The sequence below is a fragment of the Aythya ferina genome (genome assembly GCF_964211825.1).
Source record: "Aythya ferina genome assembly, chromosome: 25".
NCBI lineage: Eukaryota > Metazoa > Chordata > Aves > Anseriformes > Anatidae > Aythya > Aythya ferina.
The window spans coordinates 6,370,471-6,388,973 of NC_140323.1; the positions used below are offsets into that span (position 1 = coordinate 6,370,471).

The 18,503-nt window shown below is 48.0% G+C and overlaps 1 protein-coding gene and 1 long non-coding RNA gene across 5 annotated transcripts in view; one reads left to right on the forward strand and one right to left on the reverse strand.

Annotated features, from left to right (window-relative positions):
- On the reverse strand, nt 1-17,603 carry LOC311423797 (potassium voltage-gated channel subfamily A member 3-like). Of its 4 annotated transcripts, XM_084498241.1 has the most exons (4): nt 14,073-17,603; nt 13,937-13,974; nt 6,163-6,258; nt 1-5,797 (listed from the first exon to the last, which is right to left on the reverse strand). In XM_084498241.1, exon 1 carries the CDS (start codon nt 17,489-17,491, stop codon nt 15,755-15,757), a length of 1,737 nt encoding a protein of 578 aa, XP_084354367.1. In that variant the 5' UTR covers nt 17,492-17,603; the 3' UTR covers nt 1-5,797; nt 6,163-6,258; nt 13,937-13,974; nt 14,073-15,754. The 4 variants fall into 4 exon arrangements, with proteins under 4 accessions (XP_084354367.1, XP_084354366.1, XP_084354365.1 ...); XM_084498240.1 differs by lacking the exon at nt 13,937-13,974; XM_084498239.1 differs by having other exon boundaries at nt 1-6,258.
- LOC311423800 overlaps nt 17,380-18,503 on the forward strand; it is a 21,699-nt gene continuing 20,575 nt past the window's right edge. Inside the window, exon 1 of the long non-coding RNA XR_014685858.1 lies at nt 17,380-17,495. This is a non-coding gene — a long non-coding RNA (uncharacterized lncRNA). The remainder of the gene's footprint in view (nt 17,496-18,503) is intronic.

Consider the following 18,503-nt stretch of genomic DNA (forward strand, 5'->3'; position numbering starts at 1 on the left):
TATGTTTTAGCTATTTTATTGAACTTTGTGTATGAAATAACAGTTTTAAGTTCTAATGAAAAACATTAAAAAAATAAATTCAACATCAGGTAAAAAAGTCACACAACCAAAAAAAAATCACTCATGTTTACTGGTAACTGAACACAAGACCCATGGCGCAGTGGAGATCACCAGGACAACAAGATGCATTGGCTTGTTTTAGCATCAGACCAGTATCAACAGAACAAGTTGAAACAAGTGAAACACAGTTCACTGGCCAAACCAAAATAAAAAAGAAATCAGAGCAACAAGACTGCACTTTACGTCTCCAGTCAAAAATTGCATTGTTTCTGTGACACCTGATCACTCCTTGCAGAGAAGACTGCTTGGTTTTTCAGTCTGATGCACTGAATTTCACAAGGCAATATTTCACTGTTCAAATATATCCATGTGTGGTCCTGCTGAGACAGTCATGGAGACCTTTCAGTACCACCCAAATCACTCACAGCCCAGTGACAAGCACACAGACACGGGAAAGCAAAGTCAAAATTATATCCAGCCATCTCAGTCACAGGAAGAAACCATGAAAATAAATTGCATAGTAAATGATGGGAAATTAATAAATGAGGACCTCCTCCTGTGTTGGAGTCAGGCTGCAGTCGGTCAGGCTGCAGCAGCCCTCTCCTGCAATGTTTTTGGGACCTCCTTGAAAGGTCCTAAATTCAGCCATGGGAATACTCCACCCTCAACAATAAAGGCAACTTTCTTCCTAACACATCATCTTAGGTGCACACACATTAAGTTTTTAGGCATTGCTTTACTGGCACTGCAAGGCCTGAATAACTTGAATGGTCAAGTCCCCCTCCCCATACACTAATGGCAGCAAGAGGGGCATGGCAGCAAACACATCATTTTGCTCTAAAACCACCCCATTTCAAGTACTGGTCTGCGATTTCCTGGCATTGCTACTTCTCTTAATGTAATTAATTGTGCATGTCCAGATATTTCAATGACTTTCCTGATGCCAGGTAAGGTGTTCTTCTCCAAAATCACCCTCAGAAATTGTAGGATCCATCTGAAACAGTATCAGTGGCCTGGCTTCAGAGTAGTCAGAGAAAATGGGTATGGAAACATACTGGGGACAGCAGCATTTCAGGCCATTTATTTTGAAGATGCACTGATGATGTCATCTTGGAGAGGGCAGAAAAGTGTGAAAAAGAAAGGCAATTTACCTGTATCAAAGGCTGGCAGACAAAAACACCAGGATTACAGAGCTTTGCAATTTAAAGGGGCCACGGCATGGCTTTAATCTCAGCTCAAGGGATAACCTTCTAGAGGAGTCTTTGTAACAAAAAGAAAAGCAATAGAGTGGGGAGCACACTGTCTCCCAGAGCTTTTTAGGAGAGAAAAACTGTCCCTTTAATTCCTTAATTTTAAAATATTTCAGTAGTGGTAGCAGCACGTGAGCATCTGTTTCAGAGAACATCCGCATGTGTTTAATTACAACCATCTGCACACAAAGGCTGATTTTTGAGGGTTCTCACCAGCACTTGTGGAGAGAGGCTGGAGGCCAGGCCAGTACTGCAGGAATCCTGACTTTTTCCCCAAATCTAGGGGAGCAAGCAGAACCTCACAGCACTGTGTGCATCATTTCTGAAAGCCCTCTCCAGCCATGCTGCTGAGCCCCATTCCACCCACTGTGTCCCTGAGTGTTCATGAGCACCCTTGTAGCAATTGAGACACCTTGTGAAATCTTTTGCTTTCTAATTTTGCCTGTTTCTTACAACATCCCTTGGCTGGTGTGCATGAACATCATCCTAGTGGCTTTATGCAACCCTACAGCCTCAAGTACCACCCTGTCCCCTTGAGAGTTTGACAGAGCCCTCCAGTGCCACTTAGAGCATCCTACTGGTTTTCCTTGCAAATCTTCCAGGTTGGGCCCCACAGCAAAACTCTTGTTCACTTTAATATCAGCCTGAAAGGGAGAAGGGATGGTGGGCAGCATTTGCTGCAGACAGCAGCTGGAACGTATACATGTTCAGTGTCTCAAGAGCATGTACAATGCATGAGTTCTCATCATCTGAACATAGCTTTGAAGGGCCATGAATAAAGATGAGCAGCCTGCAGTAGGATGATTATGTGAATAAATATATGCTACTTTTTTTGGATTTTCTCTTGCTGTCAGCCATCATTAAATCAGTTGTTTTTTGTTTTTTGGTTGTTTTTTTAATTGACTGGATATATTTTTTATTTGTCTTCCCTTGCCAAAGTCAGACCTCTCTCCCCACCCCCTTCCAAAATGGCATTTCAAAATGGCTCTCCTGACATGATGGTTATCTTTAAAACACAAAAGACTATATTCAGAGTCGTGGCAACACAGGTAATATACTGGACCAACAGTTGAAGCCTATAAAACTCACAGTTACTTTGATAAAGCACATTAACAATTAGCTGGTTCAGCAACCAAGCAAAAGAAATCCAACAGCATGGAGCACACGTTTGCCAAATGGTGGTTTCATTCCCAGAGCCACTATGTACAATATCAAGAACAGGCTGAAATTAGGCAAATTTCCATCGCTTTGAGATGTCTGTTGGGCAGGTTTGGGGCTGCATGGAAGAAGCAGAATGGCCAGAACTCGTGGGCCATCTCTGCTTTAGGAGCTCTGGCTCAAACCTGACCCATAAAAGGCTCTGCTCTTCCCGTCACTTTGTTCTTCAAAGCACACATTTCAAACCATAACTGGGAGACGCTTTAACACAGTGGCTATTGAAACCGGAAAAGGTATTACACACACACATATGCCGTAAAAAAACTCTCTGTAACACCAGTGAAAAATAAAAATAACTTTTGTACTGATACATTCTATCCCCCCTCTTAAGGGCTACTATTTCATGTTCCAAAAGAAACTAAATTTAACACCTTTGGGACAAGGACTTCCCAAGAGCCGGGGCTGTGATGCAGTCCAGAAAATCAACTCTCCTCCTGCCAATGTGTGATCTCGTCTGGTGCTGGTGCCCTGCAGGTGACACAGACTACCTGCTGAGGGATGCTGGATCTGACCTGCCATGAGCACTTGGGGCTATTTGCAGCCCAAACCCACCAGCATGGCAGAAAGGTGCTTGCACCTCAAGATATTTTCAGATTTGCCAAAGTTTTTGTTCAGTCTCCTTTGCAGCCTCAGGAGCAGGCTGCAAATGTCTTGTGCTGCAGAGGAAACTGCAAACAAATATTTTTTGCAGCTATTTAGCAGTTTGGGATGTGACATCATCCCAAAGAGTCCAGGTCCATCTACCCTGAGCCTGCTGGCAGCTCCATCCTCTGCAGTGGGGAAGAGAGCACTGCTAGGTTATTTGGGGCTCACAGTGAAGGAACTGGGCTCATTTCCCAGACACTGGACACATGTTTGTGGTCCAAGCATTAATTTTGGTACTGGGGAACTGCAGCACAAACCAGCCTGGGGAGAGGACACAGTTGCCCTTTACAGGACATGAGAATGGATGCCTGGGATACCTGGGAAATTGGGTTGTTACCTGTGCCAGGTTAAGTTACAGTTAGCCATGAGGTGACAATGCCTGCGAGCCCATCCTCAGAGCATCCATGCTGTGGTTATCACCAGATCCTCAGGGATTTGCTGGCAGAGCAATGTATGGGGTTGAGGCAGAGGGGATGCCTCTCCCAGCCACCTTGGGCTGGCCTTCAGGTAGGACGTGGCCAACAGTGAGGATAATGAGAGCCACTGCTCCAATTAGCTTTAATTTGAGCTTTTTTGGATTTCACACCTCAGAGAGCTCCATTGCCATAGTTCCCTGGCACCCCCAGCTCATCTCGTGGGCTCAGGGACCTGCTCCTGGGCTTCTGACAGCAACCTCGGCCCTCAGCCCACCTTCCTCTGCTCCCATTGCTGCTGAAGCCACCGTGGAGCCTGGTACCAGCAGCACCACACCCACACCCTTCCCAATGCATCCGCAGCTACAGGGTTCCTACCACACTGGAAATAAATGCAATCAAGCCCAAGAAACCCTGTCCTACTAAGGGCCAGATGAACTCTTGCTCTTAGTTCCCCAAGGTAACCAATGTAGCTTTGAGTAGCACTGCTGTTTTTTCACTTTTTTTCTTTGCTTAGCATCCCAGCCCATTTTCCCTGTCCTGCACCTGTGCAGAGCTTCAGTGACTTTTGTTTTGGGAAGCCAGAGAATTGCTTCTGTGGCTCCACCACCACCATAGGTGCACGGGCACAGGAGGAATTCAAGCCCAAAAATGAGCCGTGGTTTGTTGTTGTTATTTTTTTGTTGTTGTTGTTTTGTTTTTAAATTAATAAATAAACATGACCTCACCAAAGTCAACATGTCCTTTTGAGAACCACATCAACTCCCCACAGTGGAGGGAATTTCTCAATTCTAATTTTGGTTGAAGTTTGCATGCAGGGCTTAGCCAGAAATGAGGACGACGTCTGCTGCTGAAGTACAGACAAGTCCAGAGCTTTCCCAGTTCCAGAGGACAGCTCAGAAGCCTACCTGGGCTTTGTTTGTCTTCAAAGCTCTGCTGCAAGAAGACGTGGTGCAGACAGATGGTTGCTTTGTCATGGGTGTTCCCCTGAGCTTTCCCCCTTCAGAGCCTTTCTTCCAGGTAGATGTTTATTTTTAAAAGCATCCTCACTTGGGCTGTGACAGAGCATCCCACACATCTCCCGTGGATATTTCCTGTCCATGCCCAGGGTCTTGTTTGAAATGTGGGTGAACAGCTCAGCTCCCAGCATGTTGGTGGATGCAGCCCAGGAAAGCCAGGTTTTGCCGTCACCCTCCATGATGGTCTCAAGAGTCTACTTCACGCATGCTCCCATTTGGGCTCCCATTGCCTCCCCTTGTGCATCTTCTGCTTCAGAATCAGCCAGTTCATTTCACTTGGGCCAGCCCTGATGAGTGACTTGCTTTTGCAACAGCTACAAGAACCTCTTTCTCCTCCCTGCAGAGGTATTGTAGTGCAGGTGCAGAGGTTCTTGTGCCCAGCTCAATCCCACCAACATTAGTTTCACGCAGATATCCAACTTTCTGCAAGTATTGCCTTGCTTCTGCAACGGAGCATGTGCTGGGCATGTTTTAGCCTCAAAGCTGGGATGGCAGCAGGGTGCAGATGGAGCTGGGGAGGTGGATGAAGTGAGAGCCAGAAGCAAGAGAGAGCATCTACCCCTTTGCTGCTTGCATTGTACCTCTGCAGACCATTTATCCTTTTGAATCAGGCTGATGCTTACCTATACTGTCCTAGGAAATGCACTGAGGTTATAAACTGCCCAGTTTTGACAGCTTCACAGTGGACAGCCCACAGGGGAAGCCAGCCGAGCAAAAAAACACCAGTGTGCAAAATAAACCAGTGGTGGGCGGAGCAGTGATGCATTTCCCTTTTATTATAGTATTAGGAATAAAATACTATAATATTCACTTGGGACCAAAGTACTGTGTAGGAGCAGAGACAGGTACATGAGCTCTCGTGAAATGAAGTAGGGCATGACAACTCAGGATTGAGTTTTTCAGCTATTCCAGCCCTGGAAAAACTGTCTTTTCTTCTTTTCTTTTCTTTTCTTTTTTTTTTTTTTTTTTTTTTTTTTTTTTTTTTTTTTCCACAGAGTTTCTGAAAGCAAGGCACAACTTGTGGACTGGCTGACATGATTTTCCTCAATGTTGGTAGAGATGGGATTTTCCTGGTGCATTATGAGGACTTGAAGTAAATCACAGCTTTGGTGTGGCACATTCCTACTTATAAAGAGTGTGTACAGGAAAGCCAGAAAATAGAACTTATTCACTTCCCACTGCTGAAAAAAGCCTGTGTCATTGGAAAGAGAACACTGTGAGCAACTGAATTTTCCCCATTTCCCTCCCATCCCAAGTGAAATATTTGGACTGCTTATTAGCAGCTCTGCTTAACATTTCCTTTCTGGTTACTTAACCTTTTATATATATATATAAAAAAGGTTATATATATATATATATATATTAATGAAATAATGTCCAAATGATTTCCACCTCCCCTCTGCCTTTTTTCTGGATTTGTTCAGTTTCATTATATTGCACATGATCTGAAAATAATCTTCCAGCTGAAAAGATGATCCCTGGTACATAATGCACTTGTGTTAGAAGACACAGATAGCATAGCAAATGTTTAACATGTTGGAGTGCAGGAGGACGGACCTTCCATCTGTCGAGGTTGGGATGTGTGTGATTTTCTTTGAGGTGTTTTATTCTTCAACACAGGCCTGAAGCTCTTAAATTCGAAGCTTCTGTTATCTGTTGGGCAGATCAAACAACAGTTTTTATGCACAGCCTGGCTTTGAAAACAAGCAACACATTGTTATTTTTTCAAGGCAAAGTGGAATAGATCTTGCACATTGGTCCCCTTGGACAACTTTACATCCTCATTCCTCACAAATGAAAAGGGAAAATTTGCTAATTAAAATTGCTTAACAGACTAAATACAACACGGTCTAAAGAGAGCTAAATCTAGAAAAAGATTCATTAAACATATTTCAATTATTAACTCTTATCTCACATTAATGACAAGTTCCAAATCCAATCCAGAATAATTAGCATGAAGTGGGTTTTCCTTATCACGTTTTTATCTTAATCAAGCTGGGTTTGTGAAGACTTGATATGATTTACATGGTATTAAGCAACTGCTCATAAATCTGATGCAGATTTCCTGAGATCAGCAAAGGGAGTGCAAGAGCAGGGGCTGATCTCACTCCCAAACTACAGGCTGAGCCTTCCAAGATCCTGACATAAAATCTTTATTCCACTGCTTTCATCACTCTCATCTTCTGAAAATTTGTCCTCTGCTTTCAGTCCATAACCCATCAATGGGAGCATCACTCTGCCCGCCCATGGATGGGACACAGCCCTATTTTTACAGGGTGTTGCAGGTTCACAGGCATTACACACCAAATGGGTCCTGAATTCTACCTCTTTCAAGGTGATATTTCAAGTGGGAATTAGTAAAGTTTCCTATAGAGAGGTTCATTAACTATATTAAAACCAGCGTGTGGTGTGCACTAATAAGACGAGCACTACCACCAAATCAGATTACGTGAGCCAGGTGCTTTGTTAGCAGCTGGTGATGAGACAGCCATGGGAAGGATCTGTGTTAATGGGTTAGAGCCGAGTGCTAACGAACCCAGACCCAGTGGTCCCAGCTCAGCCACCAAGCCCTTCCCCAAAAGGAGCCTGCTTTCCCTCAGGGGAGACACAGGCTGGAGACAGCAAGCTGGCAAGGTAGGACAGAATCCATGCTCTTTGGATGCTGTGGGTGATGAGAGCAGGGAGAGGAAAGGGGGAGGTGGGATTTTCCACAGGAAGCAAATATGCCTTGCAAAGCAGCATGGTATTTGGGGAAATACGCTCGCAGCAGGGCTTAGAGCTCCTTGTAAGGGTCTCAAGGCATGCAGCTGCCCAAGCACCCGCTTATCCTGCTGTGCCAGAAAGGCAAGTCATGTACTGAACATGAACTGGGGCTTGGGGCTTAAAGGGGGGATTACATCCCGCCCCCACCTGCCAGCAGGGAAGCACTCCTACTTTCCTCAGGATCTGTGGTAACACCACTGGGATCCCCCAACATGGCTGGAGGGTTACACAAATGCAACCCAAATGAAGCCTTACTCTGAGTGCTCAGCCAGAACGGCTGCAGCTTGGGCAATGCCCTTCATTTGACGGAAGAGGGACAGCAGAGAGTGAGTTCTGCACACCCAGTACTAGCTGTACGAGGGCACGCTCCAGGCACGTGCTCAGCCCCAGGGGCTACAGCACAGCAAAGCTTGCTGCTGCAGGAGCTGTCTCACCGGGCACTTCCTGAGTGCTGAGACACCTTGGCATGTAGTGAGATGAACCGGGATGGAGATCAAGGGACACAAATGCAAGCAGAGCCCAGCTTTCTTGACCCAACCCAATCCAGCACTTTTGGGTACCCCAGTGTCTTTCCAGGATGTATCCCTGCCCTTGTAGACAGAAACTCCAAATCCTCAGCCTAAGGATAACGTTATTTCACCAAATTCAGCTAGAAGAATAGTGGGAGTGAGAAGTCACAAGCATTCAATAGATGGTGGTGCTCTGATTCCTGAAGGGATGCAGATGTATTCCCAGCATACAGGGGTGATGAAATCCTCCCCACTTCAACAGAAACAGAGGATATTAAACAGCAGCCATGGAAACTAGATGTTTTTCAAAAGGTGAAGCCAAATAACTTGTATCCAAGAGGTTGGAGCTGGTGAAGCAGCTCGCAAGACTGTGTGCATTGAGCATTTCTTGAGTCCTGGACCTGGAGGAAATCCAGGACTGGAAAATAGCTCCTGTTGGGCCAACTTTTTAAGGGATAAACAAAGTGACCTGCAAAAGTGTGGGTCTGTCTCTCTTCCTCTGATCCCAAATAACATGCTGGAATGGCTGAGGCTTTGAATACAGAATTAAAGTGCAGGATGTAATTGATAACAATTAATGCAGGTTTGGGGAAAACAGATCTAATCACATTAACTTGATAGCTCTTCTTACTGAGCTCCAAGAATGGCTGATAAAGGTAAGTGCTATCGTAATATTTTTCTGTAAGGGACCTGCATGACATCTTGGTTAAGAAAATGGAGCAATAAAGTCAATTTGCAGGACACTTCGCAAAGCAGATGAACCCAAGCTGCAATAACTTTTTGCTTCTCCTTGTGTATGCTTTGCTTTCCCTGATCAGCACATTTTGCAGCCAAAATGAGAGAGACATTGCTGAAAGGTTTGGTCACTTTGAGACAGTCCCAGGAGATGAACATCCAAGTCTGAATTTACAGTACACAGGTTCATGTTTAACCCAAAGTCCTGGGTTACACATTTTTGTCCTGTGACAGCCCAAGGTCCAAATCATTACTGAGTTGTTTAATGGATGCAGAGACCAGCAAGGAGGGAGAAGAGAATTTTGACTACAAATGTATGGAGATTTTGGGAGAAATGGAGCATAAGGATGAAAATGCAAGTGCAAAGATGAAAAAACCAAAGGAAATGGGAAGGGGAGACATAGTGCAGAGCTGGTGTCCCTGGGAAGCATGGTAAAAAACTGGGCTTTGCTCCAGATGGGGGAAATCACCCCAGTTTATGAGTTTTGGGGGGTCTACATAGTCTGTAACCTTCAAGTAAGCTGAAAACCATAAAGTCTTTGGGTGATTTCTTACTTAGTGCTCTAAAACCGCCTCTTCCTTCCACATCACATTTCAATGCTGTATTTCCAAACATTAAGCAAAGTCACTTGGTGTCATTTTACAGGTAAGAGAAACTGAAGCCAGAGGACTTGACCTGCCCAAAAAAACACCCAGCAGGCCAGGAGCAAACACAGCCTAGACCTCGCTCATACTTCAGGTCTGCACCACAGTGAAGCCTGTTTTCATGGACCAGCTGCAAAACTGCACAGCATCAACATCCACACTGCAGTGCACTAAGATCATTTTTTTTCTACCACTTAGCCAAACAGCAAATACATTTTTTCTGAAATGCAAAAATGCTTTGTGAAGTGTGCGTTCATCCTTTCTGTGCCCCGTTACAGTTTACATTACATTTGGGTGCTCATGAGAGCAAGATCCTGAACAAAGGTGCTGCTACAGGAGCCCTGCTCTCCCCCTGGAACTGAGCCTTCAGTGCTGCTGCAGCTGATCAAACCATGACACAATGCAAAAGGATTTTCCATATCTATCCGCTATGGAAGAAGCAAGCAGAGCAGCTGGTGCTGGTCAGCATCAAAATAAAGCCAAATGCACTCTGCTTCCTTGACAGCCAGAGCAGAGATAGCCAGTGGCTGATGTAGTTGTGTGAGCCGCACATCCGAATCAAGTCTTCCCACACAGTATGTGTAAAGATGCTAAAAATGAAATGCAACAAATGCAGAAGAGCAACAGACATGACAAAACATAGCTATACTCTGAAAAGCATCTGAATTACAAGTCGCAAGGAAATGAATCAGTACTGAACAAACCCAGCAACACATGCTGCCGTTTGCATCGCTTATCCAGGGGTCTTTCCATCTGCCAGCATGTCTGGGCAAAGATTATTGCTGTTATGAGCAGGTGAAGAGCAGCTATCAGGAAGTATTTTAGCTGCTCCCAACCACAGTGACAAGCTGAATGAGATAGGAGACAGGTTTTAATTTACTGGAGCATGTCCTGCTTCATAAGGAGAAAACTGATGGTGCCCTGCAGGGACGTTCATGCATGAAGGTTTCCCTGTCCTGCTACAGAGCACCCTCAGCACTGAATAGTCAGGCTTTGTGAGTAATAAGACATGGACAGATTCGTGAAACTTGTGAGGTGCAAAAGCAGTGCCTTGTTCGTGGAGGGAAAAGTAAGCAGGGGGCTCACAGGGGATTTTCTCAGAGCATTTTTGGATGAGTTTTGCCAGCAGCAGGGATAACATGGCTCCATCTGAAAGAGCAGCATGGGACCCCGCACCCACCCTTTTTCCATATGGCGGATGGTTCTCATGAGCAAAAAATATGATTTGCTTTCTCCCAGTGACAAACAGCAGGAGCACAGACAGCAGCCCTGACGCCTTCCAAGCACAGAGCAGCAAACACGCGTCCTGTTAGGTGGGATGAATATCTCATTGACGGAGGCACCATTACTCATTTTCCTGCTCAGGAAGCCAAATGCAGAAGTAAAAGGTCTCGATTGTGTCCAGGGCTTGGTCACAGCAGAATCACGAGTGTACAGTGTAGAAGCTGGCTGCAGTGGGGTCGTTGTTGGGGCTGCTCTGCAGTGCTCTCCCAGGAGCAGATGTGCCCCACACTGTGCAATGGCTCTGTTGTTCATCAGAGCTCCACACCAGTCCTATTTGTGCCCTAAGAAAGCCCTAAATCACCACTCCTACAAAATATTCCAACACTCCCCTCCCACCCCCAATGAAGGAGCAGTTCCCTGAACCAGGGAACATCCACACCCAGATGTCCCCATCAGCAGGGTGATGGCTGCGGCCCCAGCCGTGTGGTTCTCAAGGCAAATGTCCAATTGCAGACACGCATCACTCCAGACCTCGCCACCCAATGTCTGGTTCCTCATGCTGGTGAGGGCTCAGGCCACCCTGCACCCACGGGGCTGGCAGCCTGCAGCTGTGTCAGTGCAGCCCCTGCTATGCAAACAGCACTAGGGGTGCTGCTAAGTGCAGCACAGCAACAGCCTGTCCTGAGCACATGCCTCAGCTACACAGCACCACCCAAAGACATGCACCAGAGAGCCAAGAAACCTCTTCAGGCTATGGGTGTGAACCCACAACAGAGAAGGGTGCAGAAGAACAGTACCAGCTCCATGGCAGTGAAAGAATTTATAGGACATTGCCCTACCCATGGCATCCTATTATGTGCAGAAAAACCCTATTTGCCTGCGCCCACTTGATTGCCTTGGCACAAGGACGCAGGTGTGTACCACAGACTGAACATTCCTTACCAGTACACACAGTGCATGAGATTGAAGGGTAGAATGCTTTGTGGTTAAATCCTATATGTCTGTTTTCACTTTCAGGTTTGCAGCTGGCCCAGAGATCACTTGTTAAAGCATTGAAATAGGGAAGAAGGCAGTGCCTTGCATCAGGCTGGGATGGGAGCCTCCATGCACTCTTACACAGATATGCATATTTTAAAAGCTTGGCAGAAAGAGGGCTCCAAACTACACAATTAAACAGATTTCATGCAGAATGCTATCCACAAGCACAAACTGCCACAAGAGACCTTGTCCTGCTCTGCCAGGAGTGACCCCTTGGCAGCAGATGAGCTCCTGATGGCTCCTTTCCTTCTGCTGGGGAAGCTGCTGGTCTGCCCTTCATCTCTGCTAAACAGTCCATAAACTGGTGATGACAAAGAAAAAACAGTTTCTTTTGTCCCTTTTGTCAAGTAATGGAGCAGCAACAATTGCCTGGAAAGAAATCAGGCCCTCCTGGAGCAGAGATATCCCCCAGATCTCCTATGTGTCCACACCTGGGCGGGACAGATCCTGTCTTGTCTCCACTAGTACCTGGAGAGCACCTATTGGGCTGGAGAGCAACAGAACCTTTTTAGAAGAATGTAGGCCTGAAAACACACAAAAAAGGGGTAAATAAGCAGGAGAAAGAAGTGAGAACATCAAAGCACCAAGCAGAAGGGCCAGGCAAGGGGTTGCTGCATGTCCCCTGTGTTCCCCTGAACCAAAGGCAATGCTGACCCTGTTCCGGGGTGGCATCCAGGACCAAAAAGCATCTGGGGAGGCAGGGACCCTAAATGTCAGCCAGGAGCCCTGGGCAATGACTTTTCTCCACTCAAGGCAGCAAGCTGTGCCATCCAAGCCCTGTGTCTTGCCTTGGGCATGCTTGGTGTCCAGATAAATTAGTTTCTTCGCAGCCTGCAAAGACTGGGGTTTAATGTTGGTTCCCAGGTAGTGGTTAAAACAGTCCTAAAACTGAAGAGGAGGCACATTGCAAGACAGCACAGGAAGCCCAATAACCAGCTGGCTATGAAGGGAGCAGTCTCGCAGCACTCCTTCCAATTCCTGCCAGGACATGCTCAGCAGCCACTTTCAGAGGAGCGTCAGACCATGCAACAGCACAAAGTGTTTCTCTCACCGTACGTTACCAAGTGAGACACTGACAGCACAGAGGGAAGAAGCAGACAGAAATGGGGCAGAGTATAGCAGGGATATCCCTGTTTTTTTCTGCTTGCTACTACATCTCCAATTTCTGTGTATATCTTAAAGATGGAGCAGCAGTGCTTTGATGTTTTTCAGCAATGCCATTCTGTGCTTTAACAACTACAGTGGATGAAGTGGCTTCCTTACCATCTCCCTGATATTGTATCTCTAACTGACAATACAATCCGTTTTCAGCTATTCTGCCTCCACAAAATAAGGCGGGGATTAGACAGGAAAGCAAACGAACAACCAGCAAAGTTTCTGCTTATTTTAGATTGCATTGAAACTGAAAATTGTATGCTGCCAGTTCCAGGCAAACATGTGGTTTCTGTGCAGCTGCCACAGCAAAAATGCAGAAGCAAAACTCATCGGTGAGCTCTCCCAAGGGGGAGTGCTTCCACTGCTTTTAAACTCAAATCCTCCTTTTAGGAACAGGCATGTGGAAAGGCTTTAATAATAATAAGTGAGAGTTTATAGCAAGAAACGACATCTCAGCCTGCCAGCAGTCTGGGGAAAAGGTGCTTGGGGGTATTCCAGAAAGCCCCGTGTTCATCAGTGCTCCCTGGGAAGCTGTCAGGATGAAGGATGCCAGGACTGTCACCACCTGCAATGCTGTGGAGCATCCCCCTAATAAAGATGGTTTGAGCAGATCCTCAGCTGGAGAAAACTACCACAGTTCCAATAAAGCTGTCACATACCATTAGCTAAGAAGCTGCTTTGATGTTTTCCTTGGTTATTAATGTTTTATTAACTGGTGAGGACACTTGGGCTAAGGAAGAGTGTTACATGTATATGTTACAAACTGTCCTGACCCTTTTAACATCTGGGTCTTTTAAAGTCCCAGCTAAACTCCGATTTTGATGTGGCCAGTCTCTCTCAGAACAAATCCCCTTTTCCGTACCTTAGGAAAGTGCACAACTTGCACAGGTTGGGGTCAAATTGTTCTTTATTGAAGGAGGCATTTGGTGGCATTCCCGTGCACTTCACCACCTGCAAGGAGTCTCTTTGCTCTCAGCCCAAAAGCCAGTGAAATTGAGCACAGCTGGGGACAGGCTGCTTAAAGCCACTCCATGCCCTATGACCTGCCAGCCCCATAAGCTTGCTTCCACCACAGGGACCAGCCTGAAACACCAAAATTCAGCAAATAACTCCTTTTTATGCAGAATTGAAGAAATCCCACTATACAAAAGCAGCACAGCTTTCCTTCAGTGCCTGCCTACCTAGAACTCACTGTGCAGCACTAAAAAGCAAAGTGGAAAGCAAATATAATCAGAGGAGCCATAGGATGGTATTCCATTTACCTGACATGCACAAAAATACATGAAGGCAACCAGGGGAGCTGGAAAACAAAACCAACGAGTGGAAAACATGAGGTTTGTTCCCAAAAGCAATGTTATCTTACAATGCAAAAAAATCTCTACCCCGTGCAAAGCTCACCTGATCCCATCAGATGTCCTTTGGCCCCTGGTGTACACAGAATGATGAAGGAGGCACGCTTTCCCTGGAGGGGTTTGGGTTACTTTTCAATCCTGCTCTTAATAGATCTGCATTTGTCCCCCTTGTTTCCAAAGTCTGCCACACTTTCCCAGCTGAGTTTTCCTGGTGGCTGCTCGGGGCCATTCTTGCCCTTGGAGGATGCTTTGGGGGAGCTTCAGGGTTTCATGTGGCATGGGGCAAGCACGGTTCTTGGTGGTGTAGCGCCACTGCTGCTATGTCCAAGCGGCTGCTCATGTCTGCAGGACGAGGCTTGGCTCCCAGATTTCACTGCCAAGGTGTGAACTCTTCTGGGAGGAAGAGGGGAGTTTTGGGGTGTGCTTATTGCCTACAGGTGGGTGTTTGGTTCATGGGGACACGGTGCAGAAGGGGGTGCAGCGACAATATGGGGATGCAGGGATGGGTGCCCTGCGAGTTGCAGAGACACAGTGTCCTGCGGAATGGCAGGGCTGGAACCATCTGGAAGCGTTTTTGCAGGAACGACAAGGACCAAGGGGGATGGGAGAAAGGATGCCATGACAACCTTTTGGAGTTTCCCAGGAAACTAGGGTAGCCATGGCAACTGTATCACTCCAGTCCAAATTAGTGACTTCCGTTGGAAGGCGTGTTCACCACTCTAATCTTCTTGCGATAAGCAGCTGTATCTCTCCTAAATGCATTGCAAAAAGGTGGAAATATCCCTTTTTGTCCAGCTTGGTGGGTCTGAGGCTGCATGGCCACAGCAAGGAGCCCATAGCAGAGCTGGCATCTCCTGGTCCTCGCCGGCATCGCTCCCTGCATACCATAACCATTCAATTTTGCCTTTTGCCTTCCCCTAGAGCACACAGACCCGCTGTGCGGCCACAGATTTTATGCTGGATGGAATAATGCCATAGTGCTGCAGGGGAAGGGAATTAAGAATAGAAAATTAGTATTTTTGTTTTGTTTTGTTTTTGTTTTTTTGTTTGTTTTGTTGTTGTTGTTGTTGTTGTTGTTTTGTTTTGTCTTTAAGTCAGAACTGATTGCACTTGGTCTCTGACCAGATTAGAATTTCATAAATGATCTAGTGGGAGAGAAAAGGCAATCTGTGATGTGCCCTAACGGCACACCACATGTTTCAATATTAAGCACCATTTAACAATGTGGTAACAGAGACTCTCTGCAAAATTAAATGGTTGTTTCCTCCCAGCCCCCTTATAGTGTGCTCTGCAACATGTTTTCTTCATCTCCCCACCCAATCCAGGGCTGCTAATCCAACAAGTGAGCTTATGTGATGGAAGGGAAATCGGCTCCACGCTGCCTGTAGGGAAGGGGGGGGGGGAGAAATCAGGAGCAAAGCAAGATGTCCCCAAAAGCAAGAAAACAAAAGCAGCCCTGCAACACGTTGCAGAACAAACACCTGCTTCAGCGGTGAGAGTGTTTTGTCTTCTTCTTCCACCTCTTTAACTGTTAGCTGTCCTCTTTTCTTCAGAGCAATTTAAATCCCTTTAAGATCTTTAGAAAGGAAAGATCTAAAAAAATAAACGTATAAAAACAAGGGCATACACAGACTGACGATGGTGCATGTTCCACACAACACCAAGTACATAGTCACTTTGCATTTATTATTTTTTACCACATCCTCGGGTTTTGCTGCTGTTTTGTTTTTAAACATCCGTAAAGATCTTTTTGATATTCACACAGTTGGGATTGTTTGTGGTTGTGCAGTTCCCTGTCTTAAAGGCAGCCTGTTTGAATGCACTGTGGTTGATTCCCCCCTCCTCTATCACCATGTACTCGGACTTGCTGAGGGTGGAATTGCTGCGCGCCTTCCTCATCTCCTCGGTAGACGAGAGGTGCTGGCAGCTCCCAACATGCATGTACTGGGCTTGCTCCTCGCCTTCTGTCTCCCGGTGGTAGAAATAGTTGAAATTGGAGACTATCACGGGCACGGGCAGAGCAATGGTTAGCACCCCCGCGATGGCACACAGAGACCCCACAATCTTGCCCCCAATGGTGATGGGGTGCATGTCCCCATAGCCCACTGTGGTCATGGTCACCACCGCCCACCAGAAGGCATCAGGGATGCTACTGAAACCTGAACTGGGGTCATCAGCTTCTGCGAAGTAGACAGCACTGGAGAAGAGGATGACACCGATGAAGAGGAAGAAAATGAGCAAGCCCAGCTCCCTCATGCTGGCTTTGAGGGTCTGCCCCAGGATCTGCAGTCCCTTGGAGTGTCGGGAGAGCTTGAAGATGCGGAAGACCCTGACCAGACGGATGACTCGGAGGATGGCCAGGGACATGGCTTGCTGGCCATTGCCTTGCCTCTCTGCCAGCTCAGTGCCTAGTGTGATGAAGTAGGGGATAATGGCCACAATGTCAATGATGTTCATGATGTTCTTGGAGAAGGTGGCCTTGCTGGGGCAGGCAAAGAAGCGGACCAGCAGCTCAAAGGAGAACCAGATGATGCACAAAGTCTCCACCACAAAGAAAGGATCAGTGAAGGATGACACCATGGAAGTGGCTGAGGACGAGGAGTTGGTGAAAACATCAGGTGGGAGAGGGCCACCGCCTGTCCCGAAGGTCCCCCCAGTTCCCTCATAGTCGTGGTCATCCCTGAATTCAGGCAGGGTCTCCAAACAGAAGATGACGATGGAGATAAGGATGACCAGGACAGAGACGATGGCAATGCCTCGGGCTGGCCCAGAGCTCTCGGGATATTCAAAGAGCAGCCACACCTGACGCTGAAACTCCTTGTCTGGGAGTGGCCGCTGCTCCTCCCGAATGAAACCTTCATCCTCCCGGAACTTCTCCATGGCCTCCTCCCCTAGCTGGTAGAAGCGAATCTCCTCAGAGAAGATATCGATGGGGACGTTGACGGGCCGTCGGATGCGCCCACCTGACTGGTAGTAATAGAGGATGGCGTCGAAGCTGGGCCGGTTGCGGTCAAAAAAATACTCATTGCGGAGGGGGTCGAAGTAGCGCATCCTCTTACGGGGGTCTCCCAGCAGCGTTTCAGGGAACTGCGCCAGTGTCTTGAGCTGGGTCTCGAACCGCAGCCCGGAGATGTTGATCACCACCCGCTCGCAGCACTCGTGCTCCCCACTGCCCGCGGGGTGACCGGTGGGGCCGGCAGCCGGAGGCAGAGGGTGGTCGTAGCGGTCCCCCACCAGCAAAGGGTGCGGATGTTGCGGCTCCTCCAGCAGGGGGTCTCCGCCACCGCCCCCCCCCACCACGGTCATGCTGCCTTCCTCCGCCTCCTCGCCCTCTTCCTCCTCGTGGGGCCGGGGGCCGGCGGGGGGCGGCTGCTCGGTGTAGCCCAGGTTGTGGTGGCTGCTGCTCGGCGGCCGGCCGGCGGAAGAGGCAGCCGGAGAGTGGAGCAAGCTCCGGCGCTCGTCCATAAAGGTATGGGGCGGAAGGGGAAAGGGGGGGGCGGGAGGGAGAGGCGGCGGTCGGAGCCTCTTCTTCCTCCTCCTCCTCCTCCAGGCAGAGGCAGAAGCAGCCGTCCCGCTCCTCCGGCGGCCGCCGCGGCTCTGAGCAGCCGAGGCTGCTCTCAAAAAATCCGCCCCCAGCCCTGGCACCGCCTCGCTCAGCCGCCAGAGCACCCCCCGGCCCTGCCCCGCAGACACCCCCCCGTCTCACTGCCCCCTCGGCCAGGGGAGCCCCTCGGGCACGGCTCGGGCATGGCCTGGAGGGAATCGGCGCCTTGGCCGGGGGGCGCCGGGGGGCGTCGCGAGGCTTGGAGCGGGCGCGGATTTGGCGCTGGCTGGAGGCGCATAGGGCAGAGAGCATGGGGGGGGGGGAGGGAAGAGTGGGAAAGGGGGAGTGCGTGTGTGTACCCGTGTGCAAGGGCGTGTGTGTGCAAAAGTACGTGTGCACACATTTGCCTTTGCGTGTGCATGTATGTGTGTGGGTGTGCTTGCGTGTGTGCATGTTCATATGTTTGTACATGCACGTGTGCATGTGCGCACACAAGTATGTGTACGTGCACATGTGAGCATGTGTGCACATGCATATGTGTGCATGCCTATCTGCATGCACATACTTGCATGTGTGCATGTGCATCCCCACAACAAAATCAATGGCAAAGTGAAGCTGAGCCACCTCGACAAAGGCAGTTTCACTCTGATCCCCGGTCTGCATTTCAGACTTTCCTGCAAGGCTTTCTTTTTTTTTTTCTTGCTTCAGCTGATCTCTTTTGCAAATAATTCAGCTTTGGTCAAATGGGATTTTTTTTTTTTTTTTTAAGAAAGCCCCCTCCACAGATACGTTGTGCTGGCAACTGCAGCATCCCGACGACACATGCACACAGGGACACCCCCGCACAGTCCTTGCACCCTGCTCTTCCACCCTGGTTCCCCATTTTCCCAAGCCCCCTTGGTGGCTCCCTAGAAGTGCTTGCATTCCAGCCAT

Coding starts and splice junctions, on each gene's coding strand:
- LOC311423797 (XM_084498240.1), bottom strand. CDS start 17,491: ATGGACGAGCGCCGGAGCTTGCTCCACTCTCCGGCTGCCTCTTCCGCC.